The 23,590-nt window shown below is 33.9% G+C and overlaps 1 protein-coding gene across 2 annotated transcripts in view; it reads right to left on the bottom strand.

Annotated features, from left to right (window-relative positions):
* Nucleotides 1-23,590, bottom strand: part of CPNE8 (copine 8) — a 360,644-nt gene that overhangs the window by 309,937 nt on the left and 27,117 nt on the right. For both annotated transcript variants that reach the window (XM_025455580.3, XM_025455581.3), the window contains exons 2-3: nt 17,487-17,527; nt 16,189-16,235 (exon numbers count right to left, since the gene is read on the bottom strand). In XM_025455580.3, coding sequence (XP_025311365.1) covers nt 16,189-16,235; nt 17,487-17,527 — 88 coding nt within the window. The remainder of the gene's footprint in view (nt 1-16,188; nt 16,236-17,486; nt 17,528-23,590) is intronic.

Here is a 23,590-nt window from a genome sequence, read left to right as displayed (position 1 = left end):
TTTTCTTCAGATTTTTGACAGAAATGTTTTATGACAAAAAAATGAATAACATTTAATATACCTAACAAAAGAAATATAATCAAAAAATTGTATATTCTTCATATTCAAAGGGCACAAATAGTTGTTGACATAATGAAACCACATGAATATTGGTCCCATGAGCTCTTCTAAAAAATCTACTAGAGACTGAGCTTTAGATAACCAAAATTAGTACAGAAATATTGACATATGGAGTGGTGGTGAGCATTACTTATAGAACTAAGACCCCATTGGGGCTAAAAGAGAGAAAATAAAGCATGCAATGTCAACATAATTGATATGATCTGATAATGCTGACAGAATGCAACATTATTCCAACTAAGAAGTGGAAAACCCCCAAAGATCCAGGTGCTAAGCATCAATGGGTACTACACCAAAATAGAGAGAACACAAGACATCATTTGCCTCCTATGGAAAGTTCACACCATCACCAATACATTTGCTAAAAGAACTGAACCTATGTCTGATCAACCTCCTAATACAATTATCAAATTATAGAAATACAGAGAATAGCAAAAGCATGATGAACTGCACCATTAGCATATAGTCAATAAGATCCTGACTGTGGAAATCTATAGGTAAAATGGTCAGTTTCTAAGTTGTAAGAAAAGTTATAAGAAAAACAAAGGAACAGAGGGAAAGCTGTAGACTAAAAGAAACAGAAAATACATACCATTTTTTTTGAAATGTGCATGACTAAACTATAATGCTGAAAAATGCACACTTGGATAATAAAACCATAAACACATGCACACACACGGATCATTACTCTTTGAAAACAGAGTGTGCTCTGTTTGGGAAGGTCGATGAAAAAAAATTCTAGGGTGCTGGCAAAGTTCTATTTCTTGACCTTGTTAATGGTTAGATGGGTGTTTGCCTTCTAATAATTCACCAAGGTTTTTATTTTTTGTATGGTTTTATTTGTTCCCAATAAACAAAAGAGAAAAGTGAATGCCAAATAAGGGCATCTCAAATAAGGGCATCTCCCTGTAAAGAAAACTGAGACAATTATTGACAACATGACTGCAAAACTGCACCAACATAAATTTTAAAGGGAATTCTTCATACAGAATTCAAATGATTATTGAAGGAAACATATAAATGCACAAAGAAATGAAGAGCACCTAATACAGTCAATACATGGAAAATAAAAAAAGAATATTGATGATGTAAAATAATAATAAACTATCCTGTGTGTTTACATCACATACAAAATTAACATTCACAATAATGATACCAAACATGGGAGTAGAGGCAAGTTAAAATGTATTAGGACTAAGCATTTTCTGGAAAACTGTAACAAAATTAACTTATCAGATTCTAAAATATCAAGAAACTTTATGCACATGTTGAAATATTTAGAGTAACTACTAAAAATAGTAAAAGAACGTAAAACTAACAGCCTAATATTGGGAAAAACAAGTAATGCTAAAAAATTATTGTCAAATCCAAAGAAGAAAAAAAATGAGGGATAAGGAATTTAAGACATGAATAAAATTTAAAAAGTAAAAAAGAAACAGTAAAAGGCAGATTTAAACTGAAATATATTGGCAATCCCACTAATTGTAAATAACCTAACACTTCCAATAAAATAAATATTATTGGTGTAGATTTCTTTTTAAGCCCAAGTGTCTGCTGCTTACTGGAAACACACTTTAAGTACAAAAACACAAGAAAACTAAAAAGTAAATCCAGGAGAGAAAAGACTAAATGTGCAAACATTAAAGAAAAGAAAGCCAGATTAACTATTCAAATATCATGTGAAGTAGAATTTGGGAAATAGTTCCAGATTAACTATTCAAATATCATGTGAAGTAGAATTTGGGAAATAGTTCCAGAGAAAAAGTAAAAGTCCTAAACATCCTGCTTCTGGAAGTAAAGAACTGCCGAAAGAATGACAGGGGTTTATTTATTTATTTATTTATTTATTTATTTATTTAAGTAGACTTTGTCTTTTTTTTTTATTAGTTTCTGAGGTATAATGTAGTGATTCATCAGTTGCATATAACATCCGGTGTGCATTACGTCAAGTGCCCTCCTTAGTGTCCATCACCCAGTTATCTGTTTTCCCCTACAACCTCCCCTCCAGTAACCCTCAGTTTTTCTTAGAGTTCATCATCTCTTATGGTTTGCCTCCCTCTCAATTTTCATCTTATTTTATTTTTCCTTCTCTCCTCTATGTTCATCTGTTCTGTTTCTTAAATTCAACATATGCATGAAGTCATATGGTATTTGTCTTTCTCTAACTGACTTATTTCAATCAGCAGGATACACTCTGGCTCCATTCATGTCATTGTAAATGGCAAGATTTCATTCTTTTTTGATATATCACATTTTCCTTATCCATTCATCTGTCAATGGACATCTGGACTCTATCCATATTTTGGGTATTGTGAACACTGCCACTGCAAATACTGAGGTGCATGTACCCCTTTGAATCACTATGTTTGTATCCTTTGGATAAATACATTGTAGTGCAATTGCTGGGTTGTAGGGTAGCTCTATTCCTAACTTTTTGAGGAATTTCTATACTGTTTCCCAGAGTAGCTGCATCAGTTTGCATTCCTATCAACAGTGGAAGAAGTTTCCCCCTTTCTTCACATCCTCGCCAACATCTGTTGTTTCCTGAGTTGTTCATTTTAGCCATTCTAACCAGTGTGAAGTGGTATCTCACTAGTTTTGATTTGTATTTTGACAGTGGCATTTTTTAAAACACACAGAAGCCCACTTGAAGGTGCTCCAATTTGTCAAATTTGTGAAAATTTGACCTCCCAAATAAACAGTAATATATAAAAATCCATTGAAAAAGAATAAACAGTGAGTCTATGCTTATAAAATAAATTAATAAATTAAAAGTCTAATGAGGAAGGAGATATTTATATACTCTCAAACCCATCTCCCCACACACTCATCAACTACTTTCCTAACATAATTCCCAGAGTCTTCCCCAAAAATATTAACTACAAAAAAGGACTGTAACTTTTTGGTGGAGAAGGCTAGCAGACATTACTTTAATCAAGTGAGCAAAATTAACCTAACCAAAACTGGGACATATCAAATTCCTGTGACACCAGATATGATACAACAAGAAGAGCACACAGTTATCACCTCTGTGATATTTCATCCAAAGTTGCACATGAGAGAAAATATTCCACAAAATCAAAATAAGAGAAATTCTATAATGTAGGGAACATTTCATTTTCAAAAGTGTCAAGGTCAACAAAGGTAAGGAAAGATGAGGGAAGTATTCAAGATCAAAAGAAACCCAAAAAAATGACAACTACTGCAACATGTAATTCTGAATGGAATCCATCTGCTTTAAAACATATTATTGGGACAAATGCTGAAAACTGATCTTATGATTTGATGGTAGTAACATGTCAATGTTAATTCCCTATGTCTCAGTATTATATTATGGCTATGTAGGAGAATATCCTTTGTGCAAAAAAGTATTCAAGGGCTATGGGTCATCATGTTGGCAACTTATTCTCAAATAGTCCAAAGGAAAAACATTTTTATATTTGCAACTTTCTATAAATATAAGATAGTTTCAAAATTTAAAAAAGTTTGAATCTAAAAGTTAACAAAAATACAACTAAAAAATTGTAGCCTAAAATGCATATAATAGAAAAGACAGATGACTAAAAATAAATGTTTAGAAACAGAATTTAGAAACAGAACAACAAATTAAATCCCCAAAATGTGGGGAAAAGTAACAAAGATTATTGCAATAATCAATAAACTTTAAAAAAACTAAATAAAATAATCAATAAAAGCAAATGTAGATTCTTTGAGAAGACTAATAAAACTGATAAACCTTAACCTTAATCAAGATTGTTAACCTTAATCAAGAGGGAGAAAACAGAGAAAATGCAAATCATCAATATCAGAAAATAAAAAGAGCATCATTATAAATCATACAGAAATTAAACATAACAGTATATTATAAGAAACTTAGTGCCAATAAATTTGAGAATTTGGGCAAGACTAATTAATTCGTGGAAGAACATAGCATACAAAACTGACAGAAGAGGAAATGGAGATCTTGAGTAAACATACAAGTAAGAAAGGAAATGAATCTGAAGTTAAAATATCCCACAAAGAAATATCTAGGCTAAGAATGCTTTAACAGCAAAATGTTCTAAACATTTTAATTAAGATATGACTTTCACTTTTCATATATTCTCTCAGAGAACAGAAAAAGTGGAAAAATACTTTCAAGCACATTTAATGAAGCCTACCTAACCTAAGTAACAAAATCTGAAGTCTATGACAAGAAAGGAAATTTATAGATCAGTATCACTCATAGCATAAATTCAAAATTCTAATACATATTAGCAAAGCATAGCACATAATATATTTAAAAGGTAAAACATTATGAATCAATGGGTTTTATTCCAGAAATAATATTTATTTTAACTGAAAGCCCAATATGTAATTCACCACATTGACAAAATAAAGAAAAATCATACAAGCATCTCAAAAGATGCATACATGAAAACTTGACCCTTAAGCTCAGGAATAAAACAAGGATGCTTCCTAATACCACTTTTATTCAACACTGTACAAGAAGTACTTGTAGTGCAATAAATATCATGATTAGATAGGAAAAAATAAAACTCTAATGTGCAGATCAGCATAATTTATGCAGAAAATTTTAAGACTCTACAAACTATCATTAGTAAATTGAGCAATGTCACTTCAGTTATTACCCAAAAAACAAATTATATTTTATATATCTCAATAAAAAAATGAAAAATACTGTTACATTAAAATAAAAAATATTAAGTTGCTAAAATGAAATCCAACTAAAGATATACAAGAGTTCTACATAAAAATACTATAACATATTAAAAGAAACTAAAGAAAAATAATTAGAGGGATATCCATTTTCATACATCATAAGGCATACTATTTTACATATTTCAATTCTCTGAACTTGATCTACAGTTTCAACACAATCTCAGATCTCAGTGTGTCTCTGTGTGTGTGCATGCTCATGTGCATATGTATGTATGAAGTAGGAAATAAATTCCAAAATTTCTGTAGAAAGGTAAAGACCTAAGAATATCCTAGAGCAGGGTTCAGAAAATTACGGCCCCTGAGCCAAATCTGGCCTGCTGCCTGTTTCATAAATTAAGATTCATTGAAGCATAGCCATAATCAAGCATTTATGTATTGTCCATGGCTGCTTTCATGCTACATTGGCTAGAGAGACCATAGGGCCATCTAGCCTAAAATATTTATGAATCTCTTATTTATATCTGGTCCTTTACAAGAAAAAAAAAATGCTAACCCTTGGCATTGAAAATCTTGGGGAAAAAAAAAAAACTACAAAGCACCAACAACCAGATTTAGTTATTAAAACAAAGTATACCATAATAGAAATCAAAAACGGCCCTCACATATAGTCATTTCATTTATGATAATGGTGATATGATTGCACAGTAGGAAAAGGAAATCTCTTTAATAAATGCTCCTGGGTCAATTAGATACCACATGGAATCAAAGTAAATTTTACTTCAAGCCATATCCAAAAATTAATCTCAGAGGAAGTATAAATCTAAATATGAAAGTTAAAACAATAAAACTTCTAGAATATAACATTGAGGAACATCTTCATGGCCTTCAAATAAGAAAGTATTCTAAAACAAAACAAAAGCACAGCTCATAAAGGAATACACTACTATGTTGACCTAAATTAAGAACTTCTGGGATGCCTGGGTGGCTCAGCGGTTGAGTGCCTGCCTTCGGCCCAGGGCGTGATCCTGGAATCCCAAGATCGAGTCTCACATCAGGCTCCCTGCATGGAGCCTGCGTCTCTCTCTAACCATGTCTCTGCCTCTCTCTCTCTCTCTCTGCGTGTCTTTCATGAATAAATAAATAAAATATATTTTTTAAAAAAGAACTTCTGTTCACCAAAATACAGAGCTCAGAGAGTAAAAAACAATGCTACAAAAGGAGACATTTGCCAGACTTATTAGCAACAAAAATTCCTATCCTAAAGATATAAATAACTCCTAAAAATCAATAATTGGAAAAACAGCTGAGCATGCCCATCATAAAAGATAGCCAAATGATCACTAGGCCTACTAAACGATGCTCAGTCAGATAGCAGGAAGTTAAAATCCAAACAAGATACCTTTGCACACTAACCAGAATGGAAACATTTAAAAAAAAACTTAACAATAGAAAGCATTAACAAGAATGCTCCGCCATAAGAATGGCAGATGGAAAATGATTTGGCGGTATGTACTGAAAATGAAAATATGCACACCAATGGAAGCATCACAATCCCTGATTTCAAACTATATTACCAAGTTAGTAATCAAAACAGTATAGTACTGGCATAAAAACAGATACAAAACCCAATAGATCAGAATAAAGAGCCCAGAAATCAACCTATGTGTATCAATTAATTTACAACAAAGGAGCCAAGAATAAACAATGCGGAAAGAATTGTCTCTCCAATAAACCATGGGAAAACTGGACCGTCAAATGCAAGAGAATGAAACTCTTATACTATATGCAAAAACTAATCCAAAATAGATTAAAGACTTGAATGTAAGACCCGAAACCATAAGATTCTTAGAAGAAAACAGAGGCAGTAAGCAACCTGACACAGGTCTTGGTGATAATTTTTTCAACCAAACAAAAAATCGAAAATAAACAAATGAGAATGCATCAAACTTAAAAGTTTCTGCACAGCAAAGGAAGCCATCAAGAAATTGAAAAGACAACCTACTGAATAGGAGAAAATGTTTACAAATCATATACCTGATAAGTGACTAGGATCCAAAACATATAAAGAACTCATTTAACTCAATAGTAAAAAAGAAAAAAAATTAATCCAATTAAAAAATAGGCAGAGGATCTATCTAAACAGACATTTTTTTCCAAAGACACACAGATGGCCAATAGGTGCAAAAAAAGGCACCCAACAACACTAACCCATCAGGGAGATGCAAATAAAAACTACAGCGAGTATCACTTTACACCTGTCAGAATGGTCTTATCAAAAAATTAAGAAATTGCTAGTATTGGGGAGGACGTGGATAAGAGGGGAACCCTTGTGCATCTTGGTAGGACTGTAAACTAGTGCAGTCACTATGGAAAACAATATGTAAGATCCTCAAGAAATTAAAAACAGAACTACCATATGATGCAGCAATTTTATTTCTGGGTATTTACCCAAAGAAAACAAAGATACTAACTCAAAAAGATATGTTCATTGCAGCATTATTTACAATAGCCAAGATATGAAAACAACATAAGTGTCCATCAATGAATGAAGGGATAAAGAAGTGACATCTCTATATATCTATATATTCTATATCTAACATTATACTATTCTACATATAATAGTATATATCTCTATATATATAATATTCTAATTTATATGTATTAGAATGTTATTCAGCCATAAAAAATAAGGAAATCATGCCATTTGTGGCAACATGAATACCATGAGGGCATTATGTTAAGTTAAATAAGCCAACGACAAATATTCTATGATCTCACTTATATGTAGAATACTTTTTAAATAAACTTTAAAAGCTCATAGGTATTATGCTGAGTGAAAGATGTCAATTGGAGGAGGACAATCATCATATGGTTTCACTCATACGTGGAATATAAGAAATAGTGAAAGGGATTACAAGGGAAGGGAAGAGAACTGAGTGAGAAAAATTAGAGAGGGAGACAAACCATGAGAGACTTCTGACTCTGGGAAACAAAGAGTTGTAGAAGGGGAGAAGGATGGGGGATGGGGTAAACTGGGTACTGGGCACTCAGGGGGGCACTTGATGGGATGAGCACTGGGTGCTACACTGTATGTTGGCAAACTGAACTTAAATTTTAAAAATGTAAAAAAAAATTAATTAATTAAAATTTTTAAAAAACACTCATAGATACAGAGAACACATTGGTGGTTGCTGCCAGAGGCAAGGGTGGGGTGTGAAAAAATATGAGTGGGGATCCCTGGGTGGCGCAGCGGTTTAGCGCCTGCCTTTGGCCCAGGGCGCGATCCTGGAGACCCAGGATCGAATCCCACGTCGGGCTCCCGGTGCATGGAGCCTGCTTCTCCCTCTGCCTGTGTCTCTGCCTCTCTCTCTCTCTGTGACTATCATAAGTAAATAAATAAAAAATAAAAAAAAATATGAGTGAAGGAGGTCAAAAGGTACCAACTTCAGTTACAAAATAAATAGATCATGGGATATAATGCACAGCATGGTGACTACAGTTAGTAACAAAATAATGTGTGTATTTGAAAGTTGCTAAAAGAGTAAATCTTAAAAATTCCTATCACAAGGGAAAAAATTGTAGCTATATGTGGTGACAGATGTTAATGAGATTTATCGTGGTAATCATTTCACAATATATATAAAAATAGAATTATTATGCTATACCTTAAACTAATATAATGTTATATGTCAATTATATCTAAATTTTTAAAAAATGAAAATATATATAACCTATGGCTTAGAAATTTTACTCTTACATATACAAACAATAAGAATAATAAATATAGGTCAGCCCGGGTGGCTCAGTGGTTTAGCACTGCCTTCAGCTCAGGGTGTGATCCTGGAGACCCAGGATCGAGTCCCACGTCAGGCTCCCTGCATGGAGCATTCTTCTCCCTCTGCCTGCGTCTCTGACTCACTCACTCTCTCTCTCTCTCTCTCTCTCCCTCTCTGTGTGTGCATCTCTCATGAATAAATAAATAAAATCTTAAAAAAAAAAAAAGAAGAAGAAATATATAAATAGGGATGCCTGGGTGGCTCCGTGGTTGAGCATCTGCCTTTGGCTCAGGGCATGATCCCAGCCTCCAGGGATTGATTGAGTCCCACATCAGGCTCCCCACAGGGAGCCTACTTTTCCCTCTGCCTATGTCTCTGCTTCTCTCTGTGTGTCTCTCATGAATAAATAAATAAACAGCTTTTTAAAAAAAAGAGAGAAGCACAAGAATGTTCTAATCAGTTAATCATAATATGCAACAACTGGGAACGACCCAAATGTCTATCCAGAGTAGAATGGATAAATAAATTGGGGTATATTCATAAAATAGAAAAACATACGGCAAAAAATAAAACCAAAGTATTTATTACCACATGCATGGAAAGACTATCAAAGCATAATTGTGAGTTAAAGAAACTAGACACAAATAAATATATACTATGTCATTCTATTTATATAAGGCGTAAGAATGGAAAAAATTACTCTATAGTGTTAGAAGCCAAGATAGTGGTTTAATTTGGGAGAAGAGAAGGACACAATCAGAATTGCTGGATTACTAGAAGGTTCTATTTATTGATCTAGGTGGTGGTTACATTATGTATTCACATTTAATAAATTATTGTGTTGTATTCTTTTCCCCCTTATTTGGGTGTGTTTTAATTTCAATAAAAAGGTATATTAAAAACAGAACAGAAATTCAGCCATAATAAAAAGGGAATTAATTCTGCCATTTGCAAAACAACATAGATGAAATTTAAGGGCATTATCCTAAGTGAAATAAGTCAGTCAGAAAAAGATAAATACTATGTGATCTCAGTTACATGTGGAATCTAAAAAAACTAAACTCATAGAAACAGGTGAGATTTGCAGTGGCCAGGGGAAGCAGGAATGGACAAAAGTGGTCTAAGGGGTACAGAGTTCCAGTCATAAAATGAATAAGTTTTGAAAATGTGATGTACAACATAGTGACTGTAGTTAATAATACTATATTAAATATCTGAAAGCTGCTAAGAGAATAGATTTTTAAAGTTCTCATCACAACACACACACAAATATATAGATGATAGATGATAGATAGATGATAGATGGGTTAACTCATTTTAGTAATCATTTTGCAATATATACATATATCTAATTACTACATTGTACATTCTAAACTTATATAATGTTACACATCAATTATATCTCAATAATCTCTTTCCTGAAAAAAATAATTCAAGAGACCAAAATTATTCTGGATTTGTTTTTCAAGTAATAACCAGCAAAATTCTATTGGAAGTATGATTCTCATTCAATTAGTCACAGTATATTCATAGAGTTAAAAGACTTTAACTGAGTCATATAAAGAAAGGACAACTTAAATTAAGCCACAGCTTCTAATCATCTGTAGCCAGGAATATTTGTAAAACTACTTCATGTCCTTTTCTAAACAAAGAGACTTCAAGGCTCAAAGATCTCTTTCCAAAACTAGTATGTCTGACTTTGGGAACGCAAATGTATAGAGTATTTTCCTGAGGGGCACACAAAATATTTTTGCTAAAATAGTAATGCCTTAAGACTGACTACATGTATCAGAGAAGATTTTGGTATTACAAAATTCTTTCAACCACAGGCCACACAAGTGTTCCTGTAAGAGAACTTCAAATGTCTTCTGTTACAATCGCCTCACTGAATTGCAGTGAAGTCAAGATATATATTGTGAGAATCCTTTAAATGTCTATGAGAAGAATATAATCTCTGCAGATTGAATGTTTCACAGTATTCAGTCATTAGGATATTTCTTTTAAAAAAGAGAAAAGCAAACTAAACAAAACAGACATGTTCATTTGCTCTGCATCATGAATCCTATATGGGAAGGCAGTGTCATATAGGACCCTCCTCCGAGGCTGAGCAACAGTGCCTGCCTAAAGATTGTGGGGAGTTTTCTGTCCTGTATCAATAACCTTAGATGGTTCACTCTAGTATTCCTATAAGACAAAAAAGGAGAGAATGAAATCAGTGCCCCTTAAGCTTCAAGGACTGTATATATTTTACATGGATGCTGTTTAATTCAAGTTCCAAAATATGTAGTTAAAAGTCATGATAAGGAGCTGCAGAACAAATCCTGGGCTCTCATAACTAGTTAGTATACCACACAAATGTTCTCATTTGAAAAACGTGACCTTCATACCAAATGACCTTCTTCCAACTCCTAATTTTGAAACCATGAGAGTTAAGTGTGTGCCTAAATTTGAGGGTCTCCTCAAATTTATCCTTCCAACAAATATTAACTGGCACCTTCTAAGAACAAAGCCCTATCTTAAATGCTATAGTGCAGGAGGTTGACCTTAACGGAGCACTAAGTTAAGGGAATAAGTTCACAAAAAAGACCTTGATGTGTGTTGAATGATATAAAGTAGAAAGTGACAAGGACTATGAGAAAGATATAGAAATTATAGGATTTTAATGGTGCAAGGTGGAAGTTCTAGTCGCGAAACAGAAAAGTCTGAGAGGTAAGGTACCATTTAAGCTGGACTGTGAACAATATTCTCATCCTTTCTGAATATGTTTGTGTGTTTATATATTATACATATATGATTCAGTATGGAGAGGAATGGCTCAGAAGCAGAGACAATGTCAAACTATAGTAATCAACAGGTGGCAGTAGATTTACCGTCAAACCATGATCGCTGTGAATTATATAAACTTCACTTTCCTTTTTGTCATCACATACTAACTTAGAGAATCTAAAACCAACTCTATAATTCTCAATGTTTAAGAGTAATTCACAAAATAGAGTGCCTATGGACAACTAAAATTTAACTCAAATAAGTTAATTGCAACATTTTCAGAACCTCTCAAAGTGAAGTGCGCATCCTCAGGGATAATACTTTCCCATTTCCACTTGCCACTAAGAGGTTTTCATATTTTCATGATTTGTGGCACTTAAGCATCATTTTTAGCACCAAAATTGTTAGGCACTGAAATATAATTTTAGTTTTAAAAGATCAATTACTTCAAGAGCTTTTGATAATTCACAATCATTAGAATTTATAGAAGACATGCAGGTAATTCTAACAGTGTCAGATATAATTTTAAAATTGCAGATTTCAACAGATCAATTTTAAATATTTTTTTCTACCTCTTCATTTGGAGCCTTTGTTTCAACACAGTTTCAGCTCTTTTTTCTTTTCTTTTATTACTTCTTACTATCTAAAGGTAATTTATCCCAGAACATAAAATCATATAGCTAGTTACCACATACTTGTCCAGAATACAACTAAATTCAAACACAAAGACAACCAACCACTCTATTATTGACATAGTGTTGAAACCTAAATCAGTGCAGTGATAGTGTAGACACACAGGAGTTGCTGGTGACATTCTCCAAATATATTAGATGCTCCTTGAGGAAGAATACTGTCTGCTTTAAAACATTTTCCACCACTACAGCTACATAACAGGCACCCCAAAAAATGTCAAATTGATAAATGGGTGGATATATTAAAGCTATTAATAAAGTATTAATAATACTGTTTTACTTGTCTGATTCCAAATATCCTGAGCGTAGTTACCAGAGTGGTTTTTTTGCTGTTATCTTGTAAAATAATGTTCAATACTTGAAAAATAGTTGGAAGAGCTGATAAAACAACTAGAAAACTCTTTTGAACTCTATAGACTCATAAAAAAGCAGGTTGTAAGGAAATTAGGAGTTATTGAGTCCAATTTCACTCCTGATTAATTAGTCTGGCTCCTGTTTGGATACTTTCAGAAACAGGACATCCTGGAACAGCACACAGTTCCAGGAAACCCATTCCACCGTGGAATATGCTAAATGTTACAAAGGTCTTCCTCACAGTGGATAAAACAACATCTCTTTATCTCTTCATCCTCTCAGCCACATTTTTTGTTTCCTCCTTTTTTGTTTCAATATCAAGTGAGTGTACTCCCGTTTCTAACTGAAAATACCGTTAAGAGTTTGAAGACATTTATTATGACTAGTCAGAGTCTTTGCATATTTTTAGATTCAACATTCCTTTATTCATGTGGGATAGCTTCTATCCCTCCCTTCAAGATGCTAGCCCTCCTAAAATACACGGTTGGCGTTTTGATGGTCTTCAAGAACTAAACAAGTCACACTGCAGATCTGCTCACACCAGAGCAAAATACAATAGCATTTGATTGAATCACGTGAAACTGCCAACACTCAACCATTTTTGACCTACAAAAATGACAATTTCATGTAGTTCAACATAATAGCATTATCTCCTTTGATGTAAGCACTGCACATCCATCAATGCATCCTCAGATTGCATTAGCTTTTTAGCAGCTGTGTAACACCACTGCTTCATATTAGGTTTGAGGCCAAGTAAATCCCATAGGTCATTTTCCCATCAACTGCTGGGCTTGTGCAATGAATTTTACAGAATTTTATAATGCAGGAATTTACTTACCTGACTAATTTTGTTATCCTTGTACAAGTTTTTTGATGTCTTAGAGTCCCACTCTATCCTTAATCATATAATGTTTCCTGTGTGCCAGACACTGTTATCAGAGGGTTCATACTGGATCTTTACAACCACTATAAGAGCTAAAATCATATCATTGCTCACACCGCAGATGAGGAAACAGACACTGAGAGGTCGAGTGCATTCCCTTAACTACTACATCACTTGTCTCAAAATAAGGAACCTGTCGGCTTGATAGGATGAGCACTGGTTGTTACACTCTGTGTTGGCAAACTGAATCTAAATAAAAATAAGTTTTTTAAAAATAAGGAAATTGTCAGGAACCTGGGTGGCTCAGTGGATGAGCATCAGCCTTTGGCTCAGGGTGTGGTCCTGGGGTCCCTGGATGGAGTCCTGCATCAGGCTCCTGCAGGCTACTTCTCCCTCTGCCCATGTCTCTGCCTCTCTCTGTGTGTCTATCATGAATAAATAAATAAAGCCTTTAAAGAAAACTAAAGAAACTGTCTTTCTCAAATGGTTTTGTGGTGATTTAACAATATATATAATGTGTTTAATTTTTTTCACACCTATCCTTCATCCAGCAAGCACAATTAGCTGCTAAATACAATGGATTTAGCTCCTAAATGCTTGTCTCTTACATCTGGCACTTTCTTTCTATTCTTCCAGACTATGCTCCAGTTTTTAACACTTTTAATTCTTTTGAAATGCTGTCTATTGAAATTGCCTCTTAACTGGTTTCTCTTCATCTTCATCCATCTGTTCCTATCCACACTATAACTCTGGGTCCTATTTCTCATCACTTTCTCAATTTCTACTTTGTTTTTATACCCTCTTTGAGTATTATTCCCCCTTACTAGCTCTTTTTACTCCTTCAAGGAGAAAAAAAAATAAACAAGAAGAATATTGTTTTCTGTTTTATTATTATGCTGTTTTCCCTACACAATAGGCCTTCTTTCCTATATCATTCAGAGGCAAGCTTAAATAAGTAAGAATAAAGCCCAAAAATCAATTTACAGAATTTCCTTCCATTAATAAAACCAGAATGTGAATGTTGGGATCAGATCAGAATTCTGCAAAGCAAGGTGATCTAACAGCAATAGCTCTGGAGCCAGATGGTTGGGGTTAAAATCCCCACTTTGTTAGTGATAACTGGGTAAATTTCATCCTGTCACTTAAGTTTTCTGTGCTTCAGTTTCCTCAGGTAAAAAAAGGATTGCAATAGCATCTTCTCTTAAGGTTATTGTGCAAACAAGAAATTAGTCAATATGCCTAAAAGGCTGAGAATAGTAGTTAGTCATTATGATCATCAAAGATCTTGTGTAGGTGATAGGAAAACCTCATCACTAGGGATCTGTGTTGGTCCAGAGGCCTGGTCCAGTACCTTATGAATATTTATCTCAGTTCCTGTATTGGTCCCTCAAGTAATGTTATTTTCTAAACACTTCTAGCAAGTGTCCATTCCCAGCTAGCCTGACCCCTATGGTCAGTCAGGAGTTGCACTGGATTGCCCCAGGGCTTACAGAGAGGGAATTTTAGAGCAAATGACAAGAGACACCATATCGTTTTGAAAAATAATCAAAGGAATAATTAGAGAAACAAGAGAGAGGAGTATGGACTCAAGAGAATGTTCTAACAGAGAGGACAAAAGATAACATAGGTCTGGGTGAAAGAGGTGGCTCATTTGAGACTTTTTTTTTTTAACCAAAGATAATTCACACCCCTGGAAAACTGATCAATAAGGAAGGTAAGGGAAAAAAGTCAAGGATGACTGCAAAAGTCGCAGTTTGGTATTTTGGCTGGTGATATTATTAGCTATACGTGGAACAAAGAAGCAACAGCCATAGGGTAGAGCTGAGTTTACATTCGGATATGTCGAATTTGACATAAAGCTCAAATAACCATATGGAAATGTCTAGAAGCAATTAAATATGGGAAACTGGTACTCAGTATCCCACTGACCCATTATCAGTAGGGACAATTTTTGAATTGGTTTACTCTGCCGGTTTTGAGAATAAATTACAATGACCTATTCTTACCTCTATCTCACAGTTGAGACACACTGGTAAGATGGCTGGCTGCAAAGCAATCTATGGCAACAAATAGCACAAATCTCACTGGGGAAATCTCACCAGAAACTGTAACCTCATTAAAACAATGTACTAACTTCCTGGGATAACCAGCAACTACAAGCAGATAGAAATACCTCCTATTTTAATATGTCTCCCTCCCCTTTGGTAATCATCCTTCCATTTGAAGAACATGGAGATATTCTAGAATATAAATTAACTGAAATAACGGTTCTGCCTCCTTGCTTTTATTTCTTTTATTTCATTAAACAAAATATGCTTGTATTAGGAAACTACGTTTCTACTTTATTTTCAAATAATAAGTTACTAACTGGCAAAATTCAGGTGATAGTTGATATCAAGTACCACACTTAAAACCCTTTAAAGCAATATTTTGGGATGCCTGGGTGGCTCAGTGGTTGAGCTTCTACCTTCAGCTCAGAGTGTGATCCCAGAGTCCCGGGATCAAGTCCCACATCAGGCTCCCTGCATGAAGCCTGCTTCTCCCTCTACCTGTGTCTCTGCCTCTCTCTGTGTGTCTCTCATGAATAATAAATAAAATCTCTTAAAAAAACACAATACTTCATAAAAATCAGCAGTTGACCTCTAAAAGTGAGACTAAGTCTAGACTTCAATTTTGTAAGGATTGCAACACATCAAATTTACTTTAGACTGAGGAAAATACAAGTTTCAAGGCCAAAATATTCTAAAGGAAGGTCATAAATCATACAAACATTGAGGGTTATTAAAAACAAACACAAAGATTACTTTCATAAACTAAAAAAATGCAATCTTTGTGTTGAAGAAGACTAAAAATCATGGAAGTACCATCCTGACCAAACTGTAACTTATACCATATTTTCCAGCACAATGATATTTTAAAAATTTTTAATGCTTACCTCTCTCCATTCTTTATTTCCAACTCCTTGTACATATAAGACACAAACTACAAAAGATCAAAAAGTAAATATATGAATATCTTTTTATAAATATATGAATGGATACAATTTATTTTTCAGCTGTCTAAAAGCGACATCAAAATGATTTCCTAATTCCTAGCCTTACTCTTGTAAGAAAATCACTAGTAAAACATGAAATAACTAAAAAATTTGTAAAGAAACAAAAAATTACATCAGATCTTTAGAGCCTAACATGTATAGACCTAGGCACGAAAACATATGATAATTATTTGCTAATTTCTTCATCTACATTATGCTACAGATATATATATAAACTTTTTAACTATAATTTAACTGTTTGAAATATTTCAATATGCAATTAGACATAAGTCAATCTCTTCCTAAGATATCCATAATGCACAAAGCCATCACAAGGAGGAGGATGGAGTATATCATACTCTACATTTAATATTTGCAACTCCCTCCCTCAATATCTGTAAACACATAAGAAATCCTGTCAACCACAAGAGGAACTCACAAAAAGAGAAATGAAGTCTTTAGGGTAAAGATTAAGGGATTTAAAAAAGTCCCACTCATTTGTCAAGTGAGCCCCAGGAATTTTAAAAACTCACAAATTGTAATGCCTTTTCCCCAGTGACTACCTCAAGAATGCTAACATCTCCCAAAACCTCCCCCTCTAATTAAACCACATCTGCCCACATATTTGTAGGGATGGAGAGCGGCAGGATATAAATTTCTATTAGAAGATTTGAAACACTTGTTGATTTACACATTACTGTTGCTGTTTTCTAATTTAAACTGTCTTTTTTATTTTACAGGTTATCTCCAATTTTTAATATACATAATTAGGAATCAAAAAAATTCAGTTCATCCAAGATGATATATATTTCCTTAGTTATGCATGCCTTTATATACTCTTTTATTTACAAAAAAGAAGGAAAAGTTTAACACTGGGGCTAAATCACTTAACATTATAGCCTATTGTGATCACCTTTCAAATATTTCTATCATATAGCCATGCCATGAAGTTTTAATTTCAAAGTGAACTATCTTACATTTGCATTTCCATCTTATTCTCAAAGTGCTAAGCGATTCCCTCTCCTTAGCTAGACTACTGCCCACGTAGATGAGAATGCAGGGCTTGAGGCCATCCCATCTTGCTTCCTGTGCTTTAAAACAAGTATTTAAGCAAAGACTGTAAGTTTCATACAATTTTTGCAAAAATCAAGTAGGAAAAATAAGTAGACTGCTTCATAAAGCAAGTAATAGATACCTACTTGGATCAGATTTAGAGAATGTGTCTCTGTCAAGAAGATTCCTGTTGAATAAAGGAAAATGTTAGATGAATAAAAGAACAAAATATTTCTATAAATACATAAATATATATACAACTTTGTATATATTATACATTTAATATATATGTACAGTATATATATCTGTGATATATGTCTGGATTGTGTATTATATGTGTAATATATGCATATTATATATAGATGACTAAATAAAAATTTGCTAAAGATCTGCTTATACTTATTCTAAGTACATATATCACTTAGGTTTAGGAAGCCGGGGTGAGGGAGGCCTCTTTGCTCAGCCTTGTACTGCAGCTGGGTGATGACAAGACTCTCCACATTCTAAGATTAAAATCTGAGAGATTTAACTGTTTCAAGTTTCCTTTTATTCCTTCATTAATCAGTATACAGATGGTCAGAAATGTTTCCTGAATTGAATTGTGGGTTGTTGCTGATGCAAAATTCTTTGAGATTCAGAGCCCATGATCACATTAGTCCACACAATTAGAAGGCAACAGTGAAGCACCAATATCTATTGACATTTCTGTGATATCAATTTGGAGGAGTTTTATGTTGCTACTGTGGTTTGGGAATTTAAAATGAACCTACACATCTTTATTTAAGATTTTTTTCAGCGGAAGAAAAATTTAAAAGGTAGACAAGGCCATTATTAGCATCTATTTATTCTCATTTACAGATAGTCCCATATCTAAACCAGAATAAAAATGGAAAATCAGAAGCTGTGAAAGTCTGGATTCTTCTGGTATTGGGGTATCCTGTTGACCTTCAATGCTAATGCAGTCCTACACTTTATGCTCATAACAATAACCCTGAGTAATCAAAAAAATTAATTCAGTATGCCCTGATTAATAAGACAATTGGAAAAATTTCCATCCAAGACAGATTTTTTTTCTAAAAAGTGATAATTTGAGGCTATACCCTCGTATGAAAAAATTTGGCAACCTAGAATGATGACTTGAATGTTCCGAAAGTTAAATTTGTCCTCCTTATTCATCCTTTATTAATTAGTAATAACTTGTAAGAACAAATTACATTTTTATGCTTAATACTTATACTAAAAATCTCATGTTTAAACTGTCTTATTCCTCCACCCAGGACTATTGCTCATGTGAACTTATCTGGCTGCCCATGGTATTTGAAAGGCCTTTTTTTCTTTTTAAAGATTTTATTTACTTATTCATGAGAGACAGAGGAAGGAGGTAGAGACATAGGCAGAGGGATAAACTCCCTGCAGGGAGCCCAATGGGGGACTCGATACCAGGACCCCAGGATCATGACCTGAGCCCAAGGCAGGTGCTCAACCACTGAGCCACTCAGGCATCCCTGAAAGGCTTTTTTTAATATCAATGTGATATCCTTTCTTACTTCAAGTTCTCAAAAGTTACTGCTTCCCTGGAATCACTATACAGTAAGAAAATAAAAATAGTCAACAGAACAATGCAGCACAGACCAAAAAAAAGTTTTAAATGACATTCTGTCTTGAAATATTCCTAAAAAGAAGAGAAAATATCAGACATATTTATATTTGGAATTAAGTCAGCTTCAAAGACCACTAGTCAGAAATCAAATTAAAATAATCCTTCTGTACCCTAAGCAGACACTATGACTCCAGCAATGGTTAGCAAGCAGTAAATTAAGGCATTTCCATTTGGAAAGTTGATCCAATATATATTTACAAGGGTGGTTATACATTTAAGTGGAACTTCTTCACCCCTCCCATATCCCCAGCCTCTTGCTCATTAGTGTCCTTACAAAATGTAATTCAGCTCTTTCTCTCAGAGTTCATGATAATCTAGGAGATAACAGTGCAAAATACTGCAATGTATTTGGACTCAAAAACTATTTTGTTATACACATATTTAAAAGAAAAACAATGTGATTGCAGTGCCTATACATCTTTTTTAAAAGACCTATAATTTTTAACCTCAAATAAGGAATAATAGATTTCTATCAACAATAAAGATAAATATTTTTAACCATATAGACTCTACAGGTCACATTGTTTCTTCTAACCATTATGACCCATAATATACATGGTAAGGTGAAAAATAAACAAACAAAAAAAAACCTTAGATCCTATATATGACAGGAAATAAAACTCCATAATCTCTTTATAAATTAGCCCGTGAAATTTGTAATTAAACTTCCTCATTGCCGCTTGACAACAAATTTCATCAATAAAATTCAAACATCGAAGTTTGGGAAGGCAAACATCCTTTAATAGTATATATACTATCAAAGACCAGTGATTATCAAAATGCATCATAAGTTTGGGTTGATGATAGAAATGAAGATTTTTACTTTTTCAACATTCTAGTAGGAATACAGCACATTCACATTAAGTAAAATAAGACAGGTCTTACTGTGAAGGCTATTTTATAAACAAGAAACGAAGCTGAGAATCAGAGACTGAATAAATGAGTAAGAACACGCTCATCCCAGTACAGATTCATCCAGTAGAGTCAGCCCTTATGAACCTAACTTCTCCGTTCTTCACAAAATGCCACACTGTCTGGAAAAGTCCAGAAAAAAAAACTTATTTTCCTGTAAGTGTTGGAAATATGGAAAGCCTCCTCCCACCCCATTATACCTATTGGTTAAGTCACTAGAGTATAAAATAAAATCCAAAGACCAATACTAAGAGCAATCCTGACTACAGAACAAATAGAAGACCAAACATAATTGTAAATATTCACAGAAAAATATCTTTGTTTCCTACATGAGCCACTGTAAACACACACACACACACACACACACACACACACATACACCACTCATTAGCTTTTATGTGGGAAAGTTACTCTTCCTTCCAGGGGGTTGTCATTTGCCTGAGCCAGGATGCCTACAATTTTATAATGTGATGTTGTACTTCAACAGTAGGTTAGAAATCCTGAATGCATCTTTCTATTCTGTAAATCTGCAGCCAAAACAAGGAAGAGAGTACAGTCCTGAAAAGAAATTATGGAAAAATACTGTATATGAGTAAGAAAATTTACAGGAAGAAAAAACCTAATCAAAATTATAATCTGTGAATTGCCTGAGTTGTTCTAGTAATCACTCATCCTCAAATTTCAGTTAAAATTCCTGTTTTTAGGGCAGCCTGGATGGCTCAGTGGTTTAGCTCCAACTTTGGCCCAGGGCGTAATCCTGGAGACCCAGAATCAAGTCCCACATCGGGGTCCCTGCATGGAGCCTGCTTCTCTCTCTGCCTGTGTCTGCCTCTCTCTCTCTCTCTCTCTCTCTCTCTCTCTCTGTCTCTCATGAATAAATAAAAAAATCTTTTAAAAAAATTCCTGGATTTAAAAGAATACAATTGAAATAGCATCACTAAAGCTAAGGCCCAATCAATTAAACCCTAATCCACATGAAGATACCAGGTTAATGGAAAAGGTGTGTTTTACAAGAAACCTGAAATAGGAATGTAGATAAGCGAGAATTTAGTAACACCTTTCCAGGACCATCTAGGAAAAAGGCTTCCCTGACTCCCCCCTTAACTATTTAATCCTCATAACAGAAACTGATGCATCAAGCTAACCTCCCTTGATGACAATAGTTAGCTCAGCCTATAACCCTGCCTGCTCTCATTTTATTTCCAAGTGATTGGAAATAAATGATTTTAAGATAGTTCTCATACCATCATTAGCACAGAACTGTACTGAATGGCCGTCATGAATATTACCATTTTCTTGGCCATCATAGTTTTTATTCTCAAATGTCATTCTAAGACTCGTATTAAACAGCTGGTTAAACCCTTAAAATCACCTCTTATTGGGGCACTTCGGTGGCTCAGTGGTTGAGCATCTGCCTTTAGCTCTGATGGTCATCCCAGGGTCCTGGGATCAAGTCCTACATTAGGCTCCCTACAGGGAGCCCGCTTCTCCCTCTGCCTATGTTTCTGCCTCTCTCTGTGTGCCTCTCATGAATAAATAAAATCTTTTAAAAAATGACCTCTAAGCTAAAGACTTGTGTCTTTCTCTAACTGGAAAACAGCAATTCCCTTTAAACTTCAGTGCAATTTTTTTAAAGTATTTTTCAAGCAAATACTCTAGCCCAAGACCTAATTAAACAGTACCAAAGATAGAATAAATATTAAAGACATGTTCTCTTATTTGAAAAAGTCTGAACTGTACTGGGTAGACAAACTCACAGAAATAACTAAGTAGCAGAGGTGCCTGGGTGGCTCAGCTAGTTAAACTTCTAACTTGATTTAGGCTCAGGTCATGATTTCAGGGTTGTGAGACTGAGCCCCACATTGGGCTCTGTGCTGGGCATGGAACCTGCTTAAGAGTTTCTCTCTCTCTCTCTCTCCTTCTTCTCAAAAAAATAAACTAACTTAATAAATAGCAATATTGGACTATATATAAAATATCAGTTTATTATGGAGAGAAAGAACAGTAACCTAAAAACAAAGTCAATTTGATTAAGATACAATGTTTAAAAAAAAAATCAAGTACAATGCTTAGCTCTTATCTCAACTATTTTTGAAAATATACTAAAGAAAAAAACAATTTATAGGTATGTCTCTATAATTGAAAACTAAACAAATATCTTGAAATAAGTATTTTATTTTTAAAAAATTCAAATATCCTTCTCTGCCATATTTATATATAATGAAGATTTATGAATAGAATATTAAAATTTCTAACTCTTCATGTCTATAGTGAGCATACAATAACAAACTATTAAGGTAAAAGTGATCTGAGTTAACCCAAAGGTTCTAGGCTTGCTTCTCTCTTTCCCATTCAGTAAATGAAATAACCAATAAATATCCTTCTTTGACAGTGTGGTAAATGTTGAATTTTTAAAAAATTCTTTCAAAGGCAAACAAATATCATTATCCTAACACAAATGTAATTTGGAAAAGAAAATCTACTTGATAAGTATTATGAATTTTAAAGTGTATCGTTTCACAGAAAAAAAAAATTATTACGTGTGACCTTTTAAAGTGCTAATTTAACAAAGCAAACACTGTCATTGTTTTAGGAAATAGGTCTTCAAATTGAAGATATGAAGTGAGTTCTAAAACATACTGCTACTTGTGGTCAACAAAGCTTAAACGTGTAAAGGGGCTCTCTGCTGGACCTGATCAGAATTGTTTAATTTTTAAATAAGAACAAAACAGAAACTTATAAATAGAGCCAAATAAGATACTGTTCTATTTAATTTTCCATAGGAGCAAAAATATAGCCTATAGAGCCTAATTATGCTTAATCACTTTACAGAGCCCAGTATAAATTTTCCACAGGTGGGCAGTGAACTCCATCTCTGCATCATACAGTCTCCCCCCTTAAAAGTTGTTCTGTATCTATAAACAGAATGATTCTGGGTTTCATGAAAATTTAAGAAATTATTCAGAGCCCTTTATTGACCTGTTTTTCAGTGTAGTCTCGGCATCACTGAATGCCTGGGAGGTCTTTATGAACTACTGCTTAGGCAGCCACAGAACCAAGCATACAAGTAAAGGCTCAACCAGCACCCACTGAATGAATGAATGGTTTTAGTATCTAGTCAAAAGCATCAGCTTTTTTTCACTGTACATATGGTGGAGTATCTTATCATGGAAAGAATAGAAGAAGAGGTGGCATTTAGGGCCTTTGCCCTAATCAGTAATCCATTAACTGAAAAAACATGAGAGCGGCTGCTTTACTGGCATCATAAACATGTTCCATGTCACTAGGCCATGCCCAGGGCCCTCCCCTTGGGCATTATATTGTCTTAAAGACTAAAATGAGGAAGTTCTTGGGGGTCTGTATAGACGTATATATATCTATATACATAGAAATATGATTCTATATCTATATACATGTATCTCTATATACATATAAATATATGTATATCTATACACACGTATATATAGATAAATATACACATATATATGTATTTTAATGCACAAAACACATATATATACATTTATGTATTTTAATGCACATACACCCAAAATGGTTTTCAGAGGACTTTTTTTATACAAAGACAAGGAAATCAAAACCTTTTTGAGCAAATGAAAGGAAATTTATCCCATCTTTGAAGTGACTTGAATATAGTATTTAATCATCTTTGACTCATTTATT

The sequence above is a fragment of the Canis lupus genome, chromosome 27 (assembly GCF_003254725.2).
Source record: "Canis lupus dingo isolate Sandy chromosome 27, ASM325472v2, whole genome shotgun sequence".
Taxonomy (NCBI): domain Eukaryota; kingdom Metazoa; phylum Chordata; class Mammalia; order Carnivora; family Canidae; genus Canis; species Canis lupus.
The sequence above is the reverse complement of the archived record's forward strand: the minus strand, read 5'-3'. Positions and strand labels throughout refer to the sequence as shown.